The 17,441-nt window shown below is 44.2% G+C and overlaps 1 protein-coding gene across 1 annotated transcript in view; it reads left to right on the top strand.

Annotated features, from left to right (window-relative positions):
* The window catches only part of LOC138638068 (mucin-4-like), a 305,885-nt gene that overhangs the window by 211,809 nt on the left and 76,635 nt on the right, over positions 1 to 17,441 (top strand). The window contains exons 20-21 of the mRNA XM_069727051.1: positions 475 to 648; positions 6,956 to 7,029. Of these exons, the coding sequence (XP_069583152.1) occupies positions 475 to 648; positions 6,956 to 7,029 (248 nt within the window). The remainder of the gene's footprint in view (positions 1 to 474; positions 649 to 6,955; positions 7,030 to 17,441) is intronic.

Genomic DNA, 17,441 nt, shown 5'->3' with positions numbered 1-17,441 from the left:
CAGGAAGAGGTCATTTATATAACGTGATAAAATATGATTTCTCAGCAACAAGGCATCTGATGTGACACATACAATGATGACTTTTTCAGCATTCTATAGCCTGTATGCCCAAATTAATAGTTTAGCTAGGTCAAATGTGGTGAAAGATTTCCTTTAAATAACCTAACACTAAATTCTGAAACTGACAATTAAACAACAGGATTTAAGTTTAAAAGCATCTATAGAAATATAGGACTGCACAGTTTTTACTGCAAATATTGGTCTATCTGTGGAGTCATGTGCTTGGATACTTTTAGAATTCAAACATTTTAAAGTTACTTGCTCTGGTTTATACATAATCATTCACTGGTGAGAATGTAACAATAGAAAACTTTGTGGATACTTTCTGATAATAAAAAATAAGAATGTTCTTTTTGGTTCTTACTTAAAATATAACTATGCCAATAATTGGCCTATTCTCATTACTATTTGCAGGTAATGGTATAGATTGTTCATGTATAGCACAGTGTGAAGCAAACTATTGCAACAATGGTGGAACATGTACAAAGGTTGGTGAAAGTTGCATCCCTCAATGCTCATGCCTGCCAACATTTACTGGTGAAAAATGTACAAAAGCAGCAGAGTCCTTCAATGCAGACCTAAGACCAGGTAAGTCACTATTCTCAGGCTGTATGCAGACATCTTTTTTCTTCACTAGACTTGTCACAGATTTACCACAGCAAAGAGGTGCCAGAAGACCACAGCATCTGGTTTACTGCATTTCTGCACTGATGCACTAATTAGAAGCTCCTCACCATCATATTAAATAGTGCAGGTTTCAGTTAGCAGTGCATGGGTTAATCTGTTCAGTATACTACTGTGTTGATGGTCTCAGCTGTTCAGTGTTGGTCACTCCCCTCTGTCTATCAGGAGTTCCAGTGTTAGTTTCTTGCTGCCTGGCTCTGGAGCTGGAGAAGTTGGTTGTTTGATGAGGCTTTTGGAGTGTTTATCTAAAGACTGTTAGTTGGTGATTCGGTTGTGTGAAAACCCTCATCCTTTCCTATTAATTTTTTTCTTTTCTTCACTGCTCGGTGTTCCACTCTGTTGTTTATGAGTGCATATTTGTGTGACTGGTATTTTCCTTTATACCTGTGCTTATTCCCTTGTTAGTCTGGTTTGTGTATCTACATATGTTTCTGCTCCCCAATTCCCCAGATGGGAGTGGGAGCAGATTAAGTGTTAGATTCAGGAGCTTAGTAAGGTGTTGTGAATTCTGTTATCGAGCTCCCTCCGGTGGTCATGAATGGTACTTCGGCGAGTTCTGTCCACGGACTCCCTCTGGTGGGTGTGAGTGGAGCTGCTGCTTCTGAGGTTCCTTCCACAGGTGACGTGGTTTATTCTTTGGCTGGCTGCTCTATTTAACTCCTCTCAGATCGTTACTCCATTCCAGCTGTCAATGTTCTTGTACTGGTTCAGTTCGCTCTTGGATCTGTCGGGTGTCCTGTCTACTCCAGCAGAAGCTAAGTCCCTGCTAGTTTATTATTTGTTCTTTGTTTTCTTGTCCAGCTTTGCTACCATGATTTTGTTTTGCTAGCTGAAAGCTCTGGGATGCAGAGTGGCATCTCCGCACCGTGAGTCGGTGCGGAGGTCTTTTTGCACACTCTGCGTGGTCTCTTTGTAGTTTTTGTGCTGACCGCAAAGTTACCTTTCCTATCCTCTGTCTGTTTAGTAAGTCTGGCCTCCCTTTGCTGAAACCTGTTTCATTTCTGTGTTTGTGACTTTCATCTTAACTCACAGTCAATATATGTGGGGGGCTGCCTTTTTCTTTGGGGAATTTCTCTGAGGCAAGGTAGGCTTTATTTTCTATCTCTAGGGCTAGTTAGCTCTTAGGCTGTGAAGAGGCATCTAGGGAGTGTCAGGAACGCTCCATGGCTATTTCTAGTGTGTGTGATAGGATTAGGGGTTGCGGTCAGCAGAGCTCCGACTTCACAGAGCTTGTCCTTTGTTGGTTTAACCATCAGGTCTTTTCGGGTGCTCCTAACCACCAGGTCATAGCAGTACAGCTGGCCCAAAGTATTAATGCATCTCAATAGAGAGATAAGAGAAGTTCTGAGACCATTTTTTTTTCTCTGCACTGTGTTTTGTCTTTCTTTCCCCCTTAACCTCTGGGTGGTTCAGGACACAGGTGTAGATATGGACATTCAACGTCTGTCCTCTTGTGTGGATCATCTCACTGCAAGAGTACAAAATATTCAAGATTTTGTGGTTCAGAATCCGATGTTAGAGCCTAGAATTCCAATTCCTGATTTGTTTTCTGGGAATAGATCTAAGTTCCTGAATTTCAAAAATAATTGTAAACTGTTTCTTGCTTTGAAACCTCGCTCCTCTGGTGACTCCGTTCAACAAGTAAAAATCATTATTTCTTTGTTGCGTGGTGACCCTCAAGACTGGGCATTTTCCCTTGCGCCAGGAGATCCTGCATTGCGTGATGTAGATGCATTTTTTCTGGCGCTTGGATTGCTTTATGATGAACCAAATTCAGTGGATCAGGTGGAGAAAATCTTGCTGGCTTTGTGTCAGGGTCAGGATGAAGCGGAGGTATATTGTCAGAAGTTTAGAAAGTGGTCTGTGCTTACTCAGTGAAACCATGTGCCTTCTTTTCTAGAAAGTTCTCACCTGTGAGCACAATTATGATGTTGGCAATCGAGAGTTGTTGGCCATGAAGTGGGCATTCGAGGAGTGGCGACATTGGCTTGAAGGAGCCAAGCATCGCGTGGTGGTTTTGACGGATCACAAGAATTTGACTTATCTCGAGTCTGCGAAACGGTTGAATCCTAGACAGGCTCGATGGTCGCTGTTTTTCTCCCATTTAAATTTTGTGGTTTCGTACCTTCCGGGCTCTAAGAATGTGAAGGCTGATGCCCTGTCAAGGAGTTTTGTGCCTGACTCTCCGGGTGTTCCTGAGCCGGCGGGTATTCTCAAAGAGGGGGTAATTTTGTCTGCCATCTCCCCTGATTTGCGGTGGGTGCTGCAGAAGTTTCAGGCTGAGAGACCTGACCGTTGTCCTGCGGAGAAACTGTTTGTCCCTGATAGATGGACTAGTAGAGTTATCTCTGAGGTTCATTGTTCGGTGTTGGCTGGTCATCCTGGAATCTTTGGTACCAGAGATTTGGTGGCTAGATCCTTTTGGTTGCCTTCTTTGTCACGGGATGTGCGTTCTTTTGTGCAGTCCTGTGGGACTTGTGCTCGGGCTAAGCCCTGCTGTTCTTGTGCCAGTGGGTTGCTTTTGCCCTTGCCGGTCCCAAAGAGGCCCTGCACGCATATTTCTATGGATTTTATTTCAGATCTCCCTGTCTCTCAAAGGATGTCGGTCATTTGGGTGGTTTGTGATCGCTTCTCTAAGATGGTCCATTTGGTACCCTTGTCTAAGTTGCCTTCCTCCTCTGATTTGGTGCCATTGTTTTTCCAGCATGTGGTTCGTTTGCATGGCATTCTGGAGAACATCGTCTCGGACAGAGGTTCCCAGTTTGTTTCGAGGTTTTGGCGGTCCTTTTGTACTAAGTTGGGCATTGATTTGTCTTTTTCTTCGGCTTTCCATCCTCAGACAAATAGCCAAACCGAACGAACTAATCAGACTTTGGAAACATATCTGAGATGCTTTGTTTCTGCTGATCAGGATGATTGGGTGTCCTTCTTGCCTTTGGCTGAGTTCGCCCTTAATAATCGGGCCAGCTCGGCTACTTTGGTTTCGCCGTTTTTCTGTAATTCTTGTTTTCATCCTCGTTTCTCTTCAGGGCAGGTTGAGCCTTCGGACTGTCCTGGTGTGGATACTGTGGTGGACAGGTTGCAGCAGATTTGGACTCATGTGGTGGACAATTTGACATTGTCCCAGGAGAAGGCTCAACGTTTCGCTAACCGCCGGCGCTGTGTTGGTCCCCGACTTCGTGTTGGGGATTTGGTTTGGTTGTCGTCTCGTTATGTTCCTATGAAGGTTTCCTCTCCTAAGTTTAAGCCTCGTTTCATTGGTCCGTATAAGATTTCTGAAGTTCTCAACCCTGTGTAATTTCATTTTTTTTGCCATCCATAATGTGTTCCATAGGTCGTTATTGCGGAGATACGTGGCGCCTATGGTTCCCTCCGTTGATCCTCCTGCCCCGGTGTTGGTCGAGGGGGAGTTAGAGTATGTGGTGGAAAAGATTTTGGATTCTCGTATTTCGAGACGGAAACTCCAGTACCTGGTCAAGTGGAAGGGTTATGGTCAGGAAGATAATTCCTGGGTTTTTGCTTCTGATGTTCACGCTGCCGATCTTGTTCGTGCCTTTCATTTGGCTCGTCCTAATCGGCCTGGGGGCTCTGGTGAGGGTTCGGTGACCCCTCCTCAAGGGGGGGTACTGTTGTGAATTCTGTTATCGAGCTCCCTCCTGTGGTCATGAATGGTACTTCGGCGAGTTCTGTCCATGGACTCCCTCTGGTGGCTGTGAGTGGAGCTGCTGCTTCTGAGGTTCCTTCCACAGGTGACGTGGTTTATTCTTTGGCTGGCTGCTCTATTTAACTCCACTCAGATCATTACTCCATGCCAGCTGTCAATGTTCTTGTACTGGTTCAGTTCACTCTTGGATCTGTCGGGTGTCCTGTCTACTCCAGCAGAAGCTAAGTCCCTGCTAGTTTATTATTTGTTCTTTGTTTTCTTGTCCAGCTTTGCTATCATGATTTTGTTTTGCTAGCTGGAAGCTCTGGGATGCAGAGTGGCACCTCCGCACCGTGAGTCGTTGCGGAGATCTTTTTGCACACTCTGTGTGGTCTCTTTGTAGTTTTTGTGCTGACCGCAAATTTACCTTTCCTATCCTCTGTCTGTTTAGTAAGTCTGGCCTCCCTTTGCTGAAACCTGTTTCATTTCTGTGTTTGTGACTTTCATCTTAACTCACAGTCAATATATGTGGGGGGCTGCCTTTTTCTTTGGGGAATTTCTCTGAGGCAAGGTAGGCTTTATTTTCTATCTCTAGGGCTAGTTAGCTCTTAGGCTGTGATGAGGCGTCTAGGGAGTGTCAGGAACGCTCCACGGCTATTTCTAGTGTGTGTGATAGGATTAGGGGTTGTGGTCAGCAGAGCTCCCACTTCCCAGAGCTTGTCCTTTGTTGGTTTAACCATCACGTCTTTTCGGGTGCTCCTAACAACCAGGTCATAACAGTAAGGTATGTGGCCCAAGCATCTTTACCATTAGAAGTAAACTGGGGAGCATGGATAGCTAGAGCGCACCTAGAGCCAGGGACAGGGAAAGAGCCCCTGGACCGTGTTATCCGACAAAAGAGTCATGACAGGACGAAAACATTTAGTTATAAACTGTATTGCAAACTGATATAAAAGGGGAATATGGAACGCCCGACAGGACCGTGGGGTACTCGATACCGGGTCTGGTACTTAAAGGAATCTGTCATGGCGGCGTTGACCCGGTCTGTGGCCCTGAGCACCCATGTTAAAGGGAAAGTCTTTAAAGGGGTTTGTAAAATAATAAATGTTCGTGACACCACCTGTGGTATTCTGTCAAGGATGACCAACGCTGCTTAAAGGGGTCCTCTGGGGTGATGTAATGGCAGCTGGGATGGTAATGCTGGGTCCCCAGGGCTCCCAGTGTAGTAGGGGCAGGAGGAAGGTAGTGTAGAAAGAAACGGAGGACACAGGTAGCATTCTCTTTACCTCTTTACTGTAGAGTTCAGGCAGCCACAGTCCAGGGTACCGGATCACAGGAACTGGTATGATCCGGCTGGCTTGGAACCAAATCTGGAATCTCCCTTACCAGGTGGGGTTGGAAATCTTTCTCTATGTGCAGTGGTGTAGTCCCTTGCTGCCTTAGGCCTCACACAATGTCCTCACGTTCTCTCTGTCCCCCTTGTTGGTAGGACACTACTCGTACGACAGGTAGCTCAAGCCTTTTGACAGGATCTCTATTACGACCCGGGCTCTATATGCTACTGTGTCCTCAGGTGTTAATGGTGGATAGGTGACTTGAAGTCCAGCCATCTGCCGGTTTCTGCCATAGGGCACGAAGTTACCCTCACAACCTCAGTTTTCCGGCTAGCGGTACCTGTGCTCAGTGTGCAGGAAGCCCAATCGCAGCTTCTCTCTCCAGCTCTTCACTCTACTGTGCTTCTTATCCTCCTTCATGCTCTCTACAACTTACTCTGTCCTTCTCTCTCTTCCAGGAGCTGCAGCACCTCACTTGGCTGCACAACCCCTATGTTTCCTCTCTCCTCTGTCCCTCTGACAGACTACTCTCAGACTCTCTCACAGACTAACTACTTTCCTTCCAGCCAGAATATATATAGGGGAGCCACCCACAAACTGGATCAGAGCTCCCCCTTCTGGCCAGGAGTAAGAACATGTTGCATGTTTGTGGTATCTGATAAAAGGGATCCTTCCTCGCTTCCAAGCATGACATCACTCTCCCCGTGAGGAAAGCAATGCCACTGTAACAACCAGGAACCTGGAATGTTACAAATATATGTTAACATAATTTACTTATCACATTTAGGGGATGTCCAATCGCAGTATACTGATAATCTATTTTACGATAGTTCATCAGTATAATTTTGATGGGCCACCAACACCAGGCGCCCTTATCAATCATCTATTGACTCCAGCAGCTCCTGAATATAAAAACTGTGAATGGAACTGGAAAGCATGGCCCCATTCAACGTATTGTGGCTACTGCCAGTTGCATTACCCAGCAATGGCTGATACACATTGAACGGAGCTGTGCTTTGCAGCTTTATTTACATGTGGCAGGCATCTGAGCATATTGCATCTGATCGGCTGGTATGCTTTATATCAGACCACCACTGATAGCTTACAGATTAGGTCATCAGTATGTTGTGAATGGACAAAAGCTATAAAGCTGGTGAGTGGTTTCCGTTTACTGTATGTCTACAATGAAAGTTTGTTTCATATGTAATAAAATGCCATGTCTTTGTTTTCTTAGGTACAATGCAGAGGTCTATACATGTATTCCTGTCCTCTAGCAGAAATTTCACTTCTAAGGAGAGTTATGACCTGGTAGGTAATTTTTTCATTATATTTTAACTTAAAGTTCAGCTTCCTGATGAATCTGTCTTTACACTAAGCAATTATATGTATTTCACCAATCTTGTAAAGTTCCATTTGTAGCAATAATTTCATATATATTAAAGAACAGATGAAAATACTTTTATGCCCAAAAATGACAAAAAAAATATTCTAGAAGTGATATCTTTATTGGCCAACCAGAAAAATTATATTTGCAAGCTTTCAAAGTGCAAAGGTTCCTTCTTCATGCAGGTTAAAAAATGAACTACTGAGACAAGTATTTGCATGCCTTCTTCCAGCTAGCACAATGTAATTTTTTTATTGATCATCTTATTAAAGGTACTAAATTATTTATTTATTTTACTCACTTTCATAGCTCTATTAATTTCACAGAGATTTACAGATAACATTATCATTTTTCCTAATGGGGCTCACAATCTAAATTCTCTATCAGTATGTCTTTGGAGTGTGGGAGGAAACCAGAGAACCCAGAGGAAACTCACGCAAGCATGAGGAGAACATACAAACTCCTTACAAATTTGGCACTTGGTGGGGTTTGAACCCAGGACCACACTGCTACAAAGCAACAGTGCTAACCACTGAGCCACCGTGCTGCCCAAATTACAGAATTATAGTATGAGCGAAGACCTCCATGTTGTGTTCACTTAGGTTCATGGTGAGACAAATGATACTACTGCTGCATAATGGGCCTAGTAGCAAAAGTTATCTATAAAGGGAAATATAGGCTTTACAGAGGACCCTCTTCATAAATCCGTATGCTACCGGTACCGTGTCATCAGTGTTTTGGATTAGTGTGCCATCCATGTGTAGAGATGAGTAGGGAAAACATTTGTCAATCTCAGATTCGGCATGAAAGTAGCACATTTGGACTTGTGTTCACTTTCACGAGCATTTTTACTCAAAGTCGGCAAAAGTCGGTCACAGTTCGGTATATCATCGCGTTTCCACTAATGCTTTTGTATGACTTAGACTAGGATAGTGGTGCCGTATGATGAGTGTGGGGGTGGGGGGAGATGTTTGATGAAGGGAATGTGGAGAGGATAAAGGAGCGTCTAAAGAGATTACAGGAGCGGCACACGCTTTTTTTTCACTTACTTTATGTGTGTTGATTTCGGAAACCAATCAGGGCACAGAAACCATCCATAACATCATGACACAAAGTCGTCTGTGACTGGTTGCCAAAGTCATATATCCCTGGCCATATAAAAAGTGTAAATCTTGTTTTGTTGGCGCCATTTGCTCAGTGTGACAGTGCAGAGAGGTCGATCCTCTCTGTCCTGTGTGAACTTGATTTTCCAGCATCAAAGTAGATTGTTAAAAAACTGTGTGGCAGTCTCTGGAAGCCCCATTTGTTACTGCAAATAATTTGTGCTAAAACTCTGTTTCAGTGGCTTATCAGAAGGTCAGATTTCCACTTAAATATTATTAGGCCTAATATTGGGGTTCAGCCACGAGGCCTGATTAGCTTGGCCTGTAGGACATTATTGCAAGAGAGCTTCGCTGAGTAGATTACACAAGAAGGAAAACACACAGCAAGTCAGCAGGATCTAGGAGCAACATGGCAGATGTGACAACCTACATGGTGAGCTGCAGCATGTGCTACATGTTCACAGATCGACCAGAAGAAGAATCAAATTTCACCTGTCAGAAGTGTAGACTAGTGGCCCTTTTAGAAGAAAAGGTGCGGGGTCTGGAAGAAAGAATAGCAACTTTGAAACTCATCAAAGAGAATGAAGACTTTCTAGACAGAACAGAAGCATCTCTACTGGTCACAGAAGGTGAAAAAAGTGTCAGAGAACCTCCAAAAGCAGATGAGTGGAAGCATGTGACCAAAAGAAGCAAGAAGACCATGGAGAAATCACCAACCACACAACTGAAGAACCGATATCAAATCTTTGTAGAGGATGAAGATGGCACACCTAAGGATGAAGCAATACCAGCAAGCAAAAAAGAAAAGGGCACACAGCAACAAGTGACAGCAAAAAGTACAGCCAAGAAGCAACGAAGAGTGGTGGTGGTGGGAGACTCACTACTGAGAGGCACAGAAGCAGCCATCTGCAGACCGGACATAACTGCAAGAGAAGTATGCTGCCTTCCAGGTGCGATGATCAAGGATGTGACCGATAGGATACCAAAGCTCTTCAACTCCAAGGACGTCCACCCATTTCTTCTGATACATGTTGGCACCAATGACACGGCAAGGAAGGACCTACCGACAATCTGCAAAGACTTTGAAGAGTTGGGGAAGAAAGTAAAGGAACTGGATGCACAGGTAGTTTTTTCTTCTATCCTTCCAGTAGACGGGCATGGCACCAGGAGATGGAACAGGATCCTTGATGCAAACAACTGGCTAAGACGATGGTGCAGACAACAATTCGGATTCCTGGACCACGGTGTGAATTACTTGTACGATGGACTCCTCGCCAGAGACGGACTACACCTCAACAAACCTGGGAAACACACATTTGCCAGAAGACTCGCTACACTCATCAGGAGGGCGTTAAACTAGAAGAAGAGGGGACGGGAAGAAAAACATTAGACTTGAACAAAGAAGATCCAGGAAAACATACTCAGAAGGGAGGTAAGAACATTTCTAAAACAATCCACAGCGAGGAGATTGGAACAAAACAAAATCCTCTAAACTGCATGCTCGCAAACGCCAGAAGCCTGACAAACAAGATGGAAGAACTAGAAGCAGAAATATCTACAGGTAACTTTGACATAGTGGGAATAACCGAGACATGGTTAGATGAAAGCTATGACTGGGCAGTTAACTTACAGGGTTACAGTCTGTTTAGAAAGGATCGTAAAAATCGGAGAGGAGGAGGGGTTTGTCTCTATGTAAAGTCTTGTCTAAAGTCCACTTTAAGGGAGGATATTAGCGAAGGAAATGAGGATGTCGAGTCCATATGGGTCGAAATTCATGGAGGGAAAAATGGTAACAAAATTCTCATTGGGGTCTGTTACAAACCCCCAAATATAACAGAAACCATGGAAAGTCTACTTCTAAAGCAGATAGATGAAGCTGCAACCCATAATGAGGTCCTGGTTATGGGGGACTTTAACTACCCGGATATTAACTGGGAAACAGAAACCTGTGAAACCCATAAAGGCAACAGGTTTCTGCTAATAACCAAGAAAAATTATCTTTCACAATTGTTGCAGAATCCAACCAGAGGAGCAGCACTTTTAGACCTAATACTATCTAATAGACCTGACAGAATAACAAATCTGCAGGTGGTCGGGCATCTAGGAAATAGCGACCACAATATTGTGCAGTTTCACCTGTCTTTCACTAGGGGGACTTGTCAGGGAGTCACAAATACACTGAACTTTAGGAAGTCAAAGTTTGACCAGCTTAGAGATGCCCTTAATCTGGTAGACTGGGACAATATCCTCAGAAATAAGAATACAGATAATAAATGGGAAATGTTTAAGAACATCCTAAATAGGCACTGTAAGCAGTTTATACCTTGTGGGAATAAAAGGACTAGAAATAGGAAAAACCCAATGTGGCTAAACAAAGAAGTAAGACAGGCAATTAACAGTAAAAAGAAAGCATTTGCACTACTAAAGCAGGATGGCACCATTGAAGCTCTAAAAAACTATAGGGAGAAAAATACTTTATCTAAAAAACTAATTAAAGCTGCCAAAAAGGAAACAGAGAAGCACATTGCTAAGGAGAGTAAAACTAATCCCAAACTGTTCTTCAACTATATCAATAGTAAAAGAATAAAAACTGAAAATGTAGGCCCCTTAAAAAAATAGTGAGGAAAGAATGGTTGTAGATGACGAGGAAAAAGCTAACATATTAAACACCTTCTTCTCCACGGTATTCACGGTGGAAAATGAAATGCTAGGTGAAATCCCAAGAAACAATGAAAACCCTATATTAAGGGTCACCAATCTAACCCAAGAAGAGGTGCGAAACCGGCTAAATAAGATTAAAATAGATAAATCTCCGGGTCCGGATGGCATACACCCACGAGTACTAAGAGAACTAAGTAATGTAATAGATAAACCATTATTTCTTATTTTTAGGGACTCTATAGCAACAGGGTCTGTTCCGCAGGATTGGCGCATAGCAAATGTGGTGCCAATATTCAAAAAGGGCTCTAAAAGTGAACCTGGGAATTATAGGCCAGTAAGTCTAACCTCTATTGTTGGTAAAATATTTGAAGGGTTTCTGAGGGATGTTATTCTGGATTATCTCAATGAGAATAACTGTTTAACTCCATATCAGCATGGGTTTATGAGAAATCGCTCCTGTCAAACCAATCTAATCAGTTTTTATGAAGAGGTAAGCTATAGGCTGGACCACGGTGAGTCATTGGACGTGGTATATCTCGATTTTTCCAAAGCGTTTGATACCGTGCCGCACAAGAGGTTGGTACACAAAATGAGAATGCTTGGTCTGGGGGAAAATGTGTGTAAATGGGTTAGTAACTGGCTTAGTGATAGAAAGCAGAGGGTGGTTATAAATGGTATAGTCTCTAACTGGGTCGCTGTGACCAGTGGGGTACCGCAGGGGTCGGTATTGGGACCTGTTCTCTTCAACATATTCATTAATGATCTAGTAGAAGGTTTACACAGTAAAATATCAATATTTGCAGATGATACAAAACTATGTAAAGCAGTTAATACAAGAGAAGATAGTATTCTGCTACAGATGGATCTGGATAAGTTGGAAACTTGGGCTGAAAGGTGGCAGATGAGGTTTAACAATGATAAATGTAAGGTTATACACATGGGAAGAAGGAATCAATGTCACCATTACACACTGAATGGGAAACCACTGGGTAAATCTGACAGGGAGAAGGACTTGGGGATCCTAGTTAATGATAAACTTACCTGGAGCAGCCAGTGCCAGGCAGCAGCTGCCAAGGCAAACAGGATCATGGGGTGCATTAAAAGAGGTCTGGATACACATGATGAGAGCATTATACTGCCTCTGTACAAATCCCTAGTTAGACCGCACATGGAGTACTGTGTCCAGTTTTGGGCACCGGTGCTCAGGAAGGATATAATGGAACTAGAGAGAGTACAAAGGAGGGCAACAAAATTAATAAAGGGGATGGGAGAACTACTATACCCAGATAGATTAGCGAAATTAGGATTATTTAGTCTAGAAAAAAGACGACTGAGAGGCGATCTAATAACCATGTATAAGTATATAAGGGGACAATACAAATATCTCGCTGAGGATCTGTTTATACCAAGGAAGGTGACGGGCACAAGGGGGCATTCTTTGCGTCTGGAGGAGAGAAGGTTTTTCCACCAACATAGAAGAGGATTCTTTACTGTTAGGGCAGTGAGAATCTGGAATTGCTTGCCTGAGGAGGTGGTGATGGCGAACTCAGTCGAGGGGTTCAAGAGAGGACTGGATGTCTTCCTGGAGCAGAACAATATTGTATCATACAATTAGGTTCTGTAGAAGGACGTAGATCTGGGGATTTATTATGATGGAATATAGGCTGAACTGGATGGACAAATGTCTTTTTTCGGCCTTACTAACTATGTTACTATGTTACTCTAAATCGTTTGTGCCAAACCTGTGTTTCAGTGGCAAATCTGAAGTCCAGATTTCCACTTAAAATTTGCTAGGCCTAATATAGTGTTCCAGCCACGAGGCCCAATTAGCTACTCCAAATCATTTGTGCTAAAACTGTGTTTCAATGGCAAATCAGAAGGCCAGATTTCCACTTAAAAATTGTGAGGCCTAATATAGTGTTGCAGCCATGAGGTCCAATCAGCTACTTCAAATCATTTGTGCTAAAACTGTGTTTCAGTGGCAAATCAGAAGGCCATATTTCCACTTAAAAATTGTTAGGCCTAATAGAGTGGTGCAGCCACGAGGCCCAAATAGTTACTTCAAATCATTTGTGTTAAAACTGTGCTTCAATGGCAAATCAGAAGGCTAGATTTCCACTTAAAAATTGTTGCCGCTCATGTGACCGCCACGCGACCAATCAGAAGCTGCGACGTCATTCTCAGGTCCTAAATTCCTAGAATGAGGAGTTTAGGGCCTGAGAATGACGTCGCGGCTTGTGATTGGTCGCGTGGCGGTCACATGAGCGGCACGCGACCAATCAGAAGCCGTGACGTCATGGAAGTCCCTAAACGCGCTCATTTTAAACAAAGAAGGCTGCCGGTTACCAGCGGTGATGTCCAGGGGCCTCCGGAGAGGTAAGTATATCAATATTTTTTATTTTAATTCTTTATTTTACACATTAATATGAATCCGATACAGATTCCCGATACCACAAAATTATTGGAACTCGGTTTCGGAATTCCGATATCGCAAGTATCGGCCGATACCCGATACTTGCGGTATAGGAATGCTCAACAATACTGTTCGCACATTGTATTTCATGGGCATCAGAAGTCTGCTCCGAAGAATCACAGAATCTAGAGGTGGAATGCATCTGCACTGATGCCCCAACTTTTTTCATGTTGGATCTGGGGTGGAATTAACTAAGGTCAGAGCAGAATTCAGACCGTTGTCACCAGACGTTAACCACCATGGTTCGAGGTACTGTACTGTCGTGTCAGGGCAGGAAGAGGAGGGTGACTCTTTGGGTGTGGAGTGTGAGAACAGAGAAGATGCTGATGTGGTTGTAGATCCCACTGGGTGTGAACCCAGAGGCACGCAGCTGAGTAGCTCAGCAGAGGAGGTGGAGGAGGAGGAAGATGAGAAGGTTACATTGCAGCTTCCCACACAGACACAAAGTGATGCAACCATGGCAAGCACTGAATCCTCAGCCCCAACTCTGTCTGTGGCCAGCACGGGTCATTAGTGTGCTGTTCGCAGGGGTGGCAAGGGTTTCCTAGCCTCTGCATTTTTTGAGACCGCAAAGGATGACCCAACACATATTATCTGTAAAATTTGCAAAAAAAACTCTGTAGAGGCAAAAAAAATGCAATAATTTGACAACTACATGCATAAACCGGAACATGCATGATCAACATTCCTTAGTGTGCAAATCTCACTGTGCTCAGCGTTTTAATTAATATGCTTTGGAGATCGCAGCCCTACAGCTCAAGAGTTGTGGACAGGTATCCAAGCTGAGTTAGAGCAATTGCTGTCTCCACTATACCTGGAGACATTGAAGGCTGTGTGCGATAACGGTACAAACCTGGTGGGGGCCCTACACTGTGGCAACCTCACACATGCGCCTTGCATGGCTCACATCCTCTACCTTGGTGGTACAACAATTTCTACACCGCTATCCCGGCCTGGATGCGCTGCTACAGAAAGCACAGTCACTGTGTGCTCACTTCCGACGATCTTAACCCCTTAGGTAATTGACGTGCATTACTACATAGGTCTTTTGGTCTACTAGTTAACCATTTGATTAGCGATGTTCCGACATGGTGGAATTCCACTCTGCATATGTTGCAGCGGCTGTGGCAGCAGCGATGAGCCCTGATGCAGTATGTCCTTTTAAGTAGCCTGGGCCAACACAATCTGGACATGGTGCAAATCACGCTTGTGGGCTGGGCACAGGTGAAGAACCTCTGCACCATTCTGTACAGGTTTGAAATGGCTACTAAGATGGTTAGCCCTGATGATGCCATCATCAGCATCACTGCTCCGGTCATCTACTTGCTGGAGCCCACTTTGAATAGTCTGCATGAGGAGGTGATGGTTAAAGAGTTGGAATGAGAGCAGAATGGGATATCTCAAATTTCCGGACTATCGTTGCACAGGCGGGTGCCATGGAGGGTGGCTTACAGTGATCATGGGGGCTCATAGTACCAGACAAACTGTTAGTAAAGATGCACAAGCTGAGGAACAAATTGAGGAGGATGAGGTGATGGATGTGCAACAGTCAGGAGATGAAGGGGATAATGATTCACTCTCTGTTGTCTGTGATTGGCAGGAGGGGATGGAGGAAGCAACCTTAAGTGTTACACTGTCAGCAACACAGCATGGACTTGGACCTCATGGAAGCGCCTGACACGTGAGCGTCTTCTTGCTGCACTATCTTCAACATGATACCCATATTCATAGGTTTTGAAATAGTGCTGACTACCGGGTTGCCACTCTGTTAGATCTACCGTACAAGAGTAAATTTAGCCAGAAACCCCCTTCCCCCCCCCCGGAAAGGGATAAGTGCTTGCTGGATTATTGAAATAAGCATGTAGACAATCTTAAGAGTGGTTTTCAACAAGACAGCAGCGAGAAACACAGTGCACATCCCAGTTGTCGATGTCCAACCCCGGGAACATCAAGGAGTCATCACCAAAACATAAGCAGCAGCAGCGTAAGTTGCATAAAATATTTCTGTGAGTCGTTTAACAGATTTTTGTAGGCCAGCCTGTCCACCAGCAGAACAGATTACAAGTCTGACATGCTGTGACGAACTTACAAAAAAATGAGCAGAGATAAAGAAAAACTCTCTAGAGACACACTCTAAGATAAATAGCACAATCAACACAAGTAACAAGAGTGCAAGTGGGTGTTAAGGACTGGCGGAACGCACCAAGAATAAGATGTTATAGAATTAGGTGCGTTCGCAGTCCGAGGTCCACCGTGCAGGTAAAAACCCTGCTGCTAGTAGAGACGGACAATATGGCGGTACTATAAAAATACACACATGGGTTAACTTCACCCTGTGTGCTGGAAGCGAACCCTGTAGAGTCACAGGACCGCGGTACCGCACATAGAGTGCAAGCAAGGAGTCTCTAATCTCAATCCCAAGACAGAAGATTTGAGTTCAAAGACCTCATGCGCTCGACACCGCAACTGGGGTGTCAGAGAAACAGAAATAATAATATACAAAGGCACGAGAGTGCGTGCGGTGCCGCACTGACGGACGCCACTAACCACGCAGGCTTGGGTCAGGAAAGCGCAGAGAAAGCGCACGGCGCCGTACTGGCTGACAAAGCAACTGGATGCTGTAATGTGTGTTTCGTGCTGATGGCTAGTCGGGCGCTAGATAGCTACCACCATTCACAAACAGACAACAACACTAGGAATGGGATATTTAGGAGCTTTCATCCTTCGACATACATCCATCTACACACACACATAATATGAAGACAATACTAGCGCATGGCCGTGCGGTCATGCGCAGCTTATATAATTGCAGCACAGGAAGCTGCTACCGAAGTTTTGCCCTTTCAGGACCTTCCTGGAGGACCAATGGGATGTGCTGTAGTACCTGAGCATGTGACCCTCGATCTCCAATGGGAGATCTTGCCCTGGGCATGCTCAGTGTGTGAAAATAAGGACTTAGTCCCAAAGAAGCCTGCTCGCCGCAGATCAGTGCAGGGTACAACTGGAGAGCCAGAAAAGTCAGTAGTAACCCTTTGCACAGAATCAGTCCCAGCAAGACGCTGGGAGCGACGCCTCCGCTGAGCAGACCCCACTGCGGCCGATGCAGAATGGGAGACCGCAGCAGACACGGATCGAGATTCCCCCTGTGCAGCAGAGGAAACTCGACTCCAAACATTGGGTCTCATAAAATATAACGGTAAAATGAAACACATACAGAAATAAAGAAAACAGATTATTCCTAAAAATGGTCCAATACACACATGAAGTGTAGATAAGTAAATAATCTTCAATAAAAAATTAACAAATTTGAACATATGGTGAACACCCCTAGTCTAAAAGCTTAGTGCTATGACTATCCATAGAGGATCTGATAATGCAATGGTGATAAGTAGTACTAACTGTACATCTAAATGATGTGTCCAGAGGAGGATAAAAACAAATGTACACTGGTCCAATGGCCCCTACATGCGTTTCATCTGCAGCTTCATCAGGGAAAAACTGGAGAGGATGGTGTAGGAGTATCTAGAGCTCAATATCAATTCCATCAGGAGGGGTTTGGACCCTTTTAGATTTTGGTCTTCAAAAATGGAAAAGTGGCCTCAGCTCGCCTGTCATGTCTTGGAGGTGTTATCATGTCTGGCAGCCAACATTCTCTCAGAAAGTGTCTTGAGCCCTGCTGGTGGTTTCCTGATGGATAAGCACATCCGTATGTCTCCTCAAATTGTAGACCACCTAACTTTCATTAAAATGAACAAGTCATGGATCTTCGATGACTTTTGCACCGCAGTCGTAGATTGGGCAGACTAGGCGATGATGTTGTTTTTAGTGTCATGCATTGATCTTACGTTATTGCATTCTGTGCCATCTTTGCGGTTTCTTCTGTGCCTGTTGTTGGTACTGCTGCTGATGTTACAATTTTTTTGAAATGTGGAAACTGCTAATTGGGTATCCATCTGGTGGGTTGCATGTAGTAGAGGATGTGTCAGAGGCCTATTATACTGTTTCTACACTGTGGAAATTTATGCCACTTTTGTGTTGTGTGACAATTATTTTTTGACATGTGGAGACTCCAAGTTGGGTCTCCATCTGGTTGGTTGCC

This window comes from Ranitomeya imitator, chromosome 5, assembly GCF_032444005.1.
Source record: "Ranitomeya imitator isolate aRanImi1 chromosome 5, aRanImi1.pri, whole genome shotgun sequence".
NCBI classification, from domain to species: domain Eukaryota; kingdom Metazoa; phylum Chordata; class Amphibia; order Anura; family Dendrobatidae; genus Ranitomeya; species Ranitomeya imitator.
The sequence above is the reverse complement of the archived record's forward strand: the minus strand, read 5'-3'. Positions and strand labels throughout refer to the sequence as shown.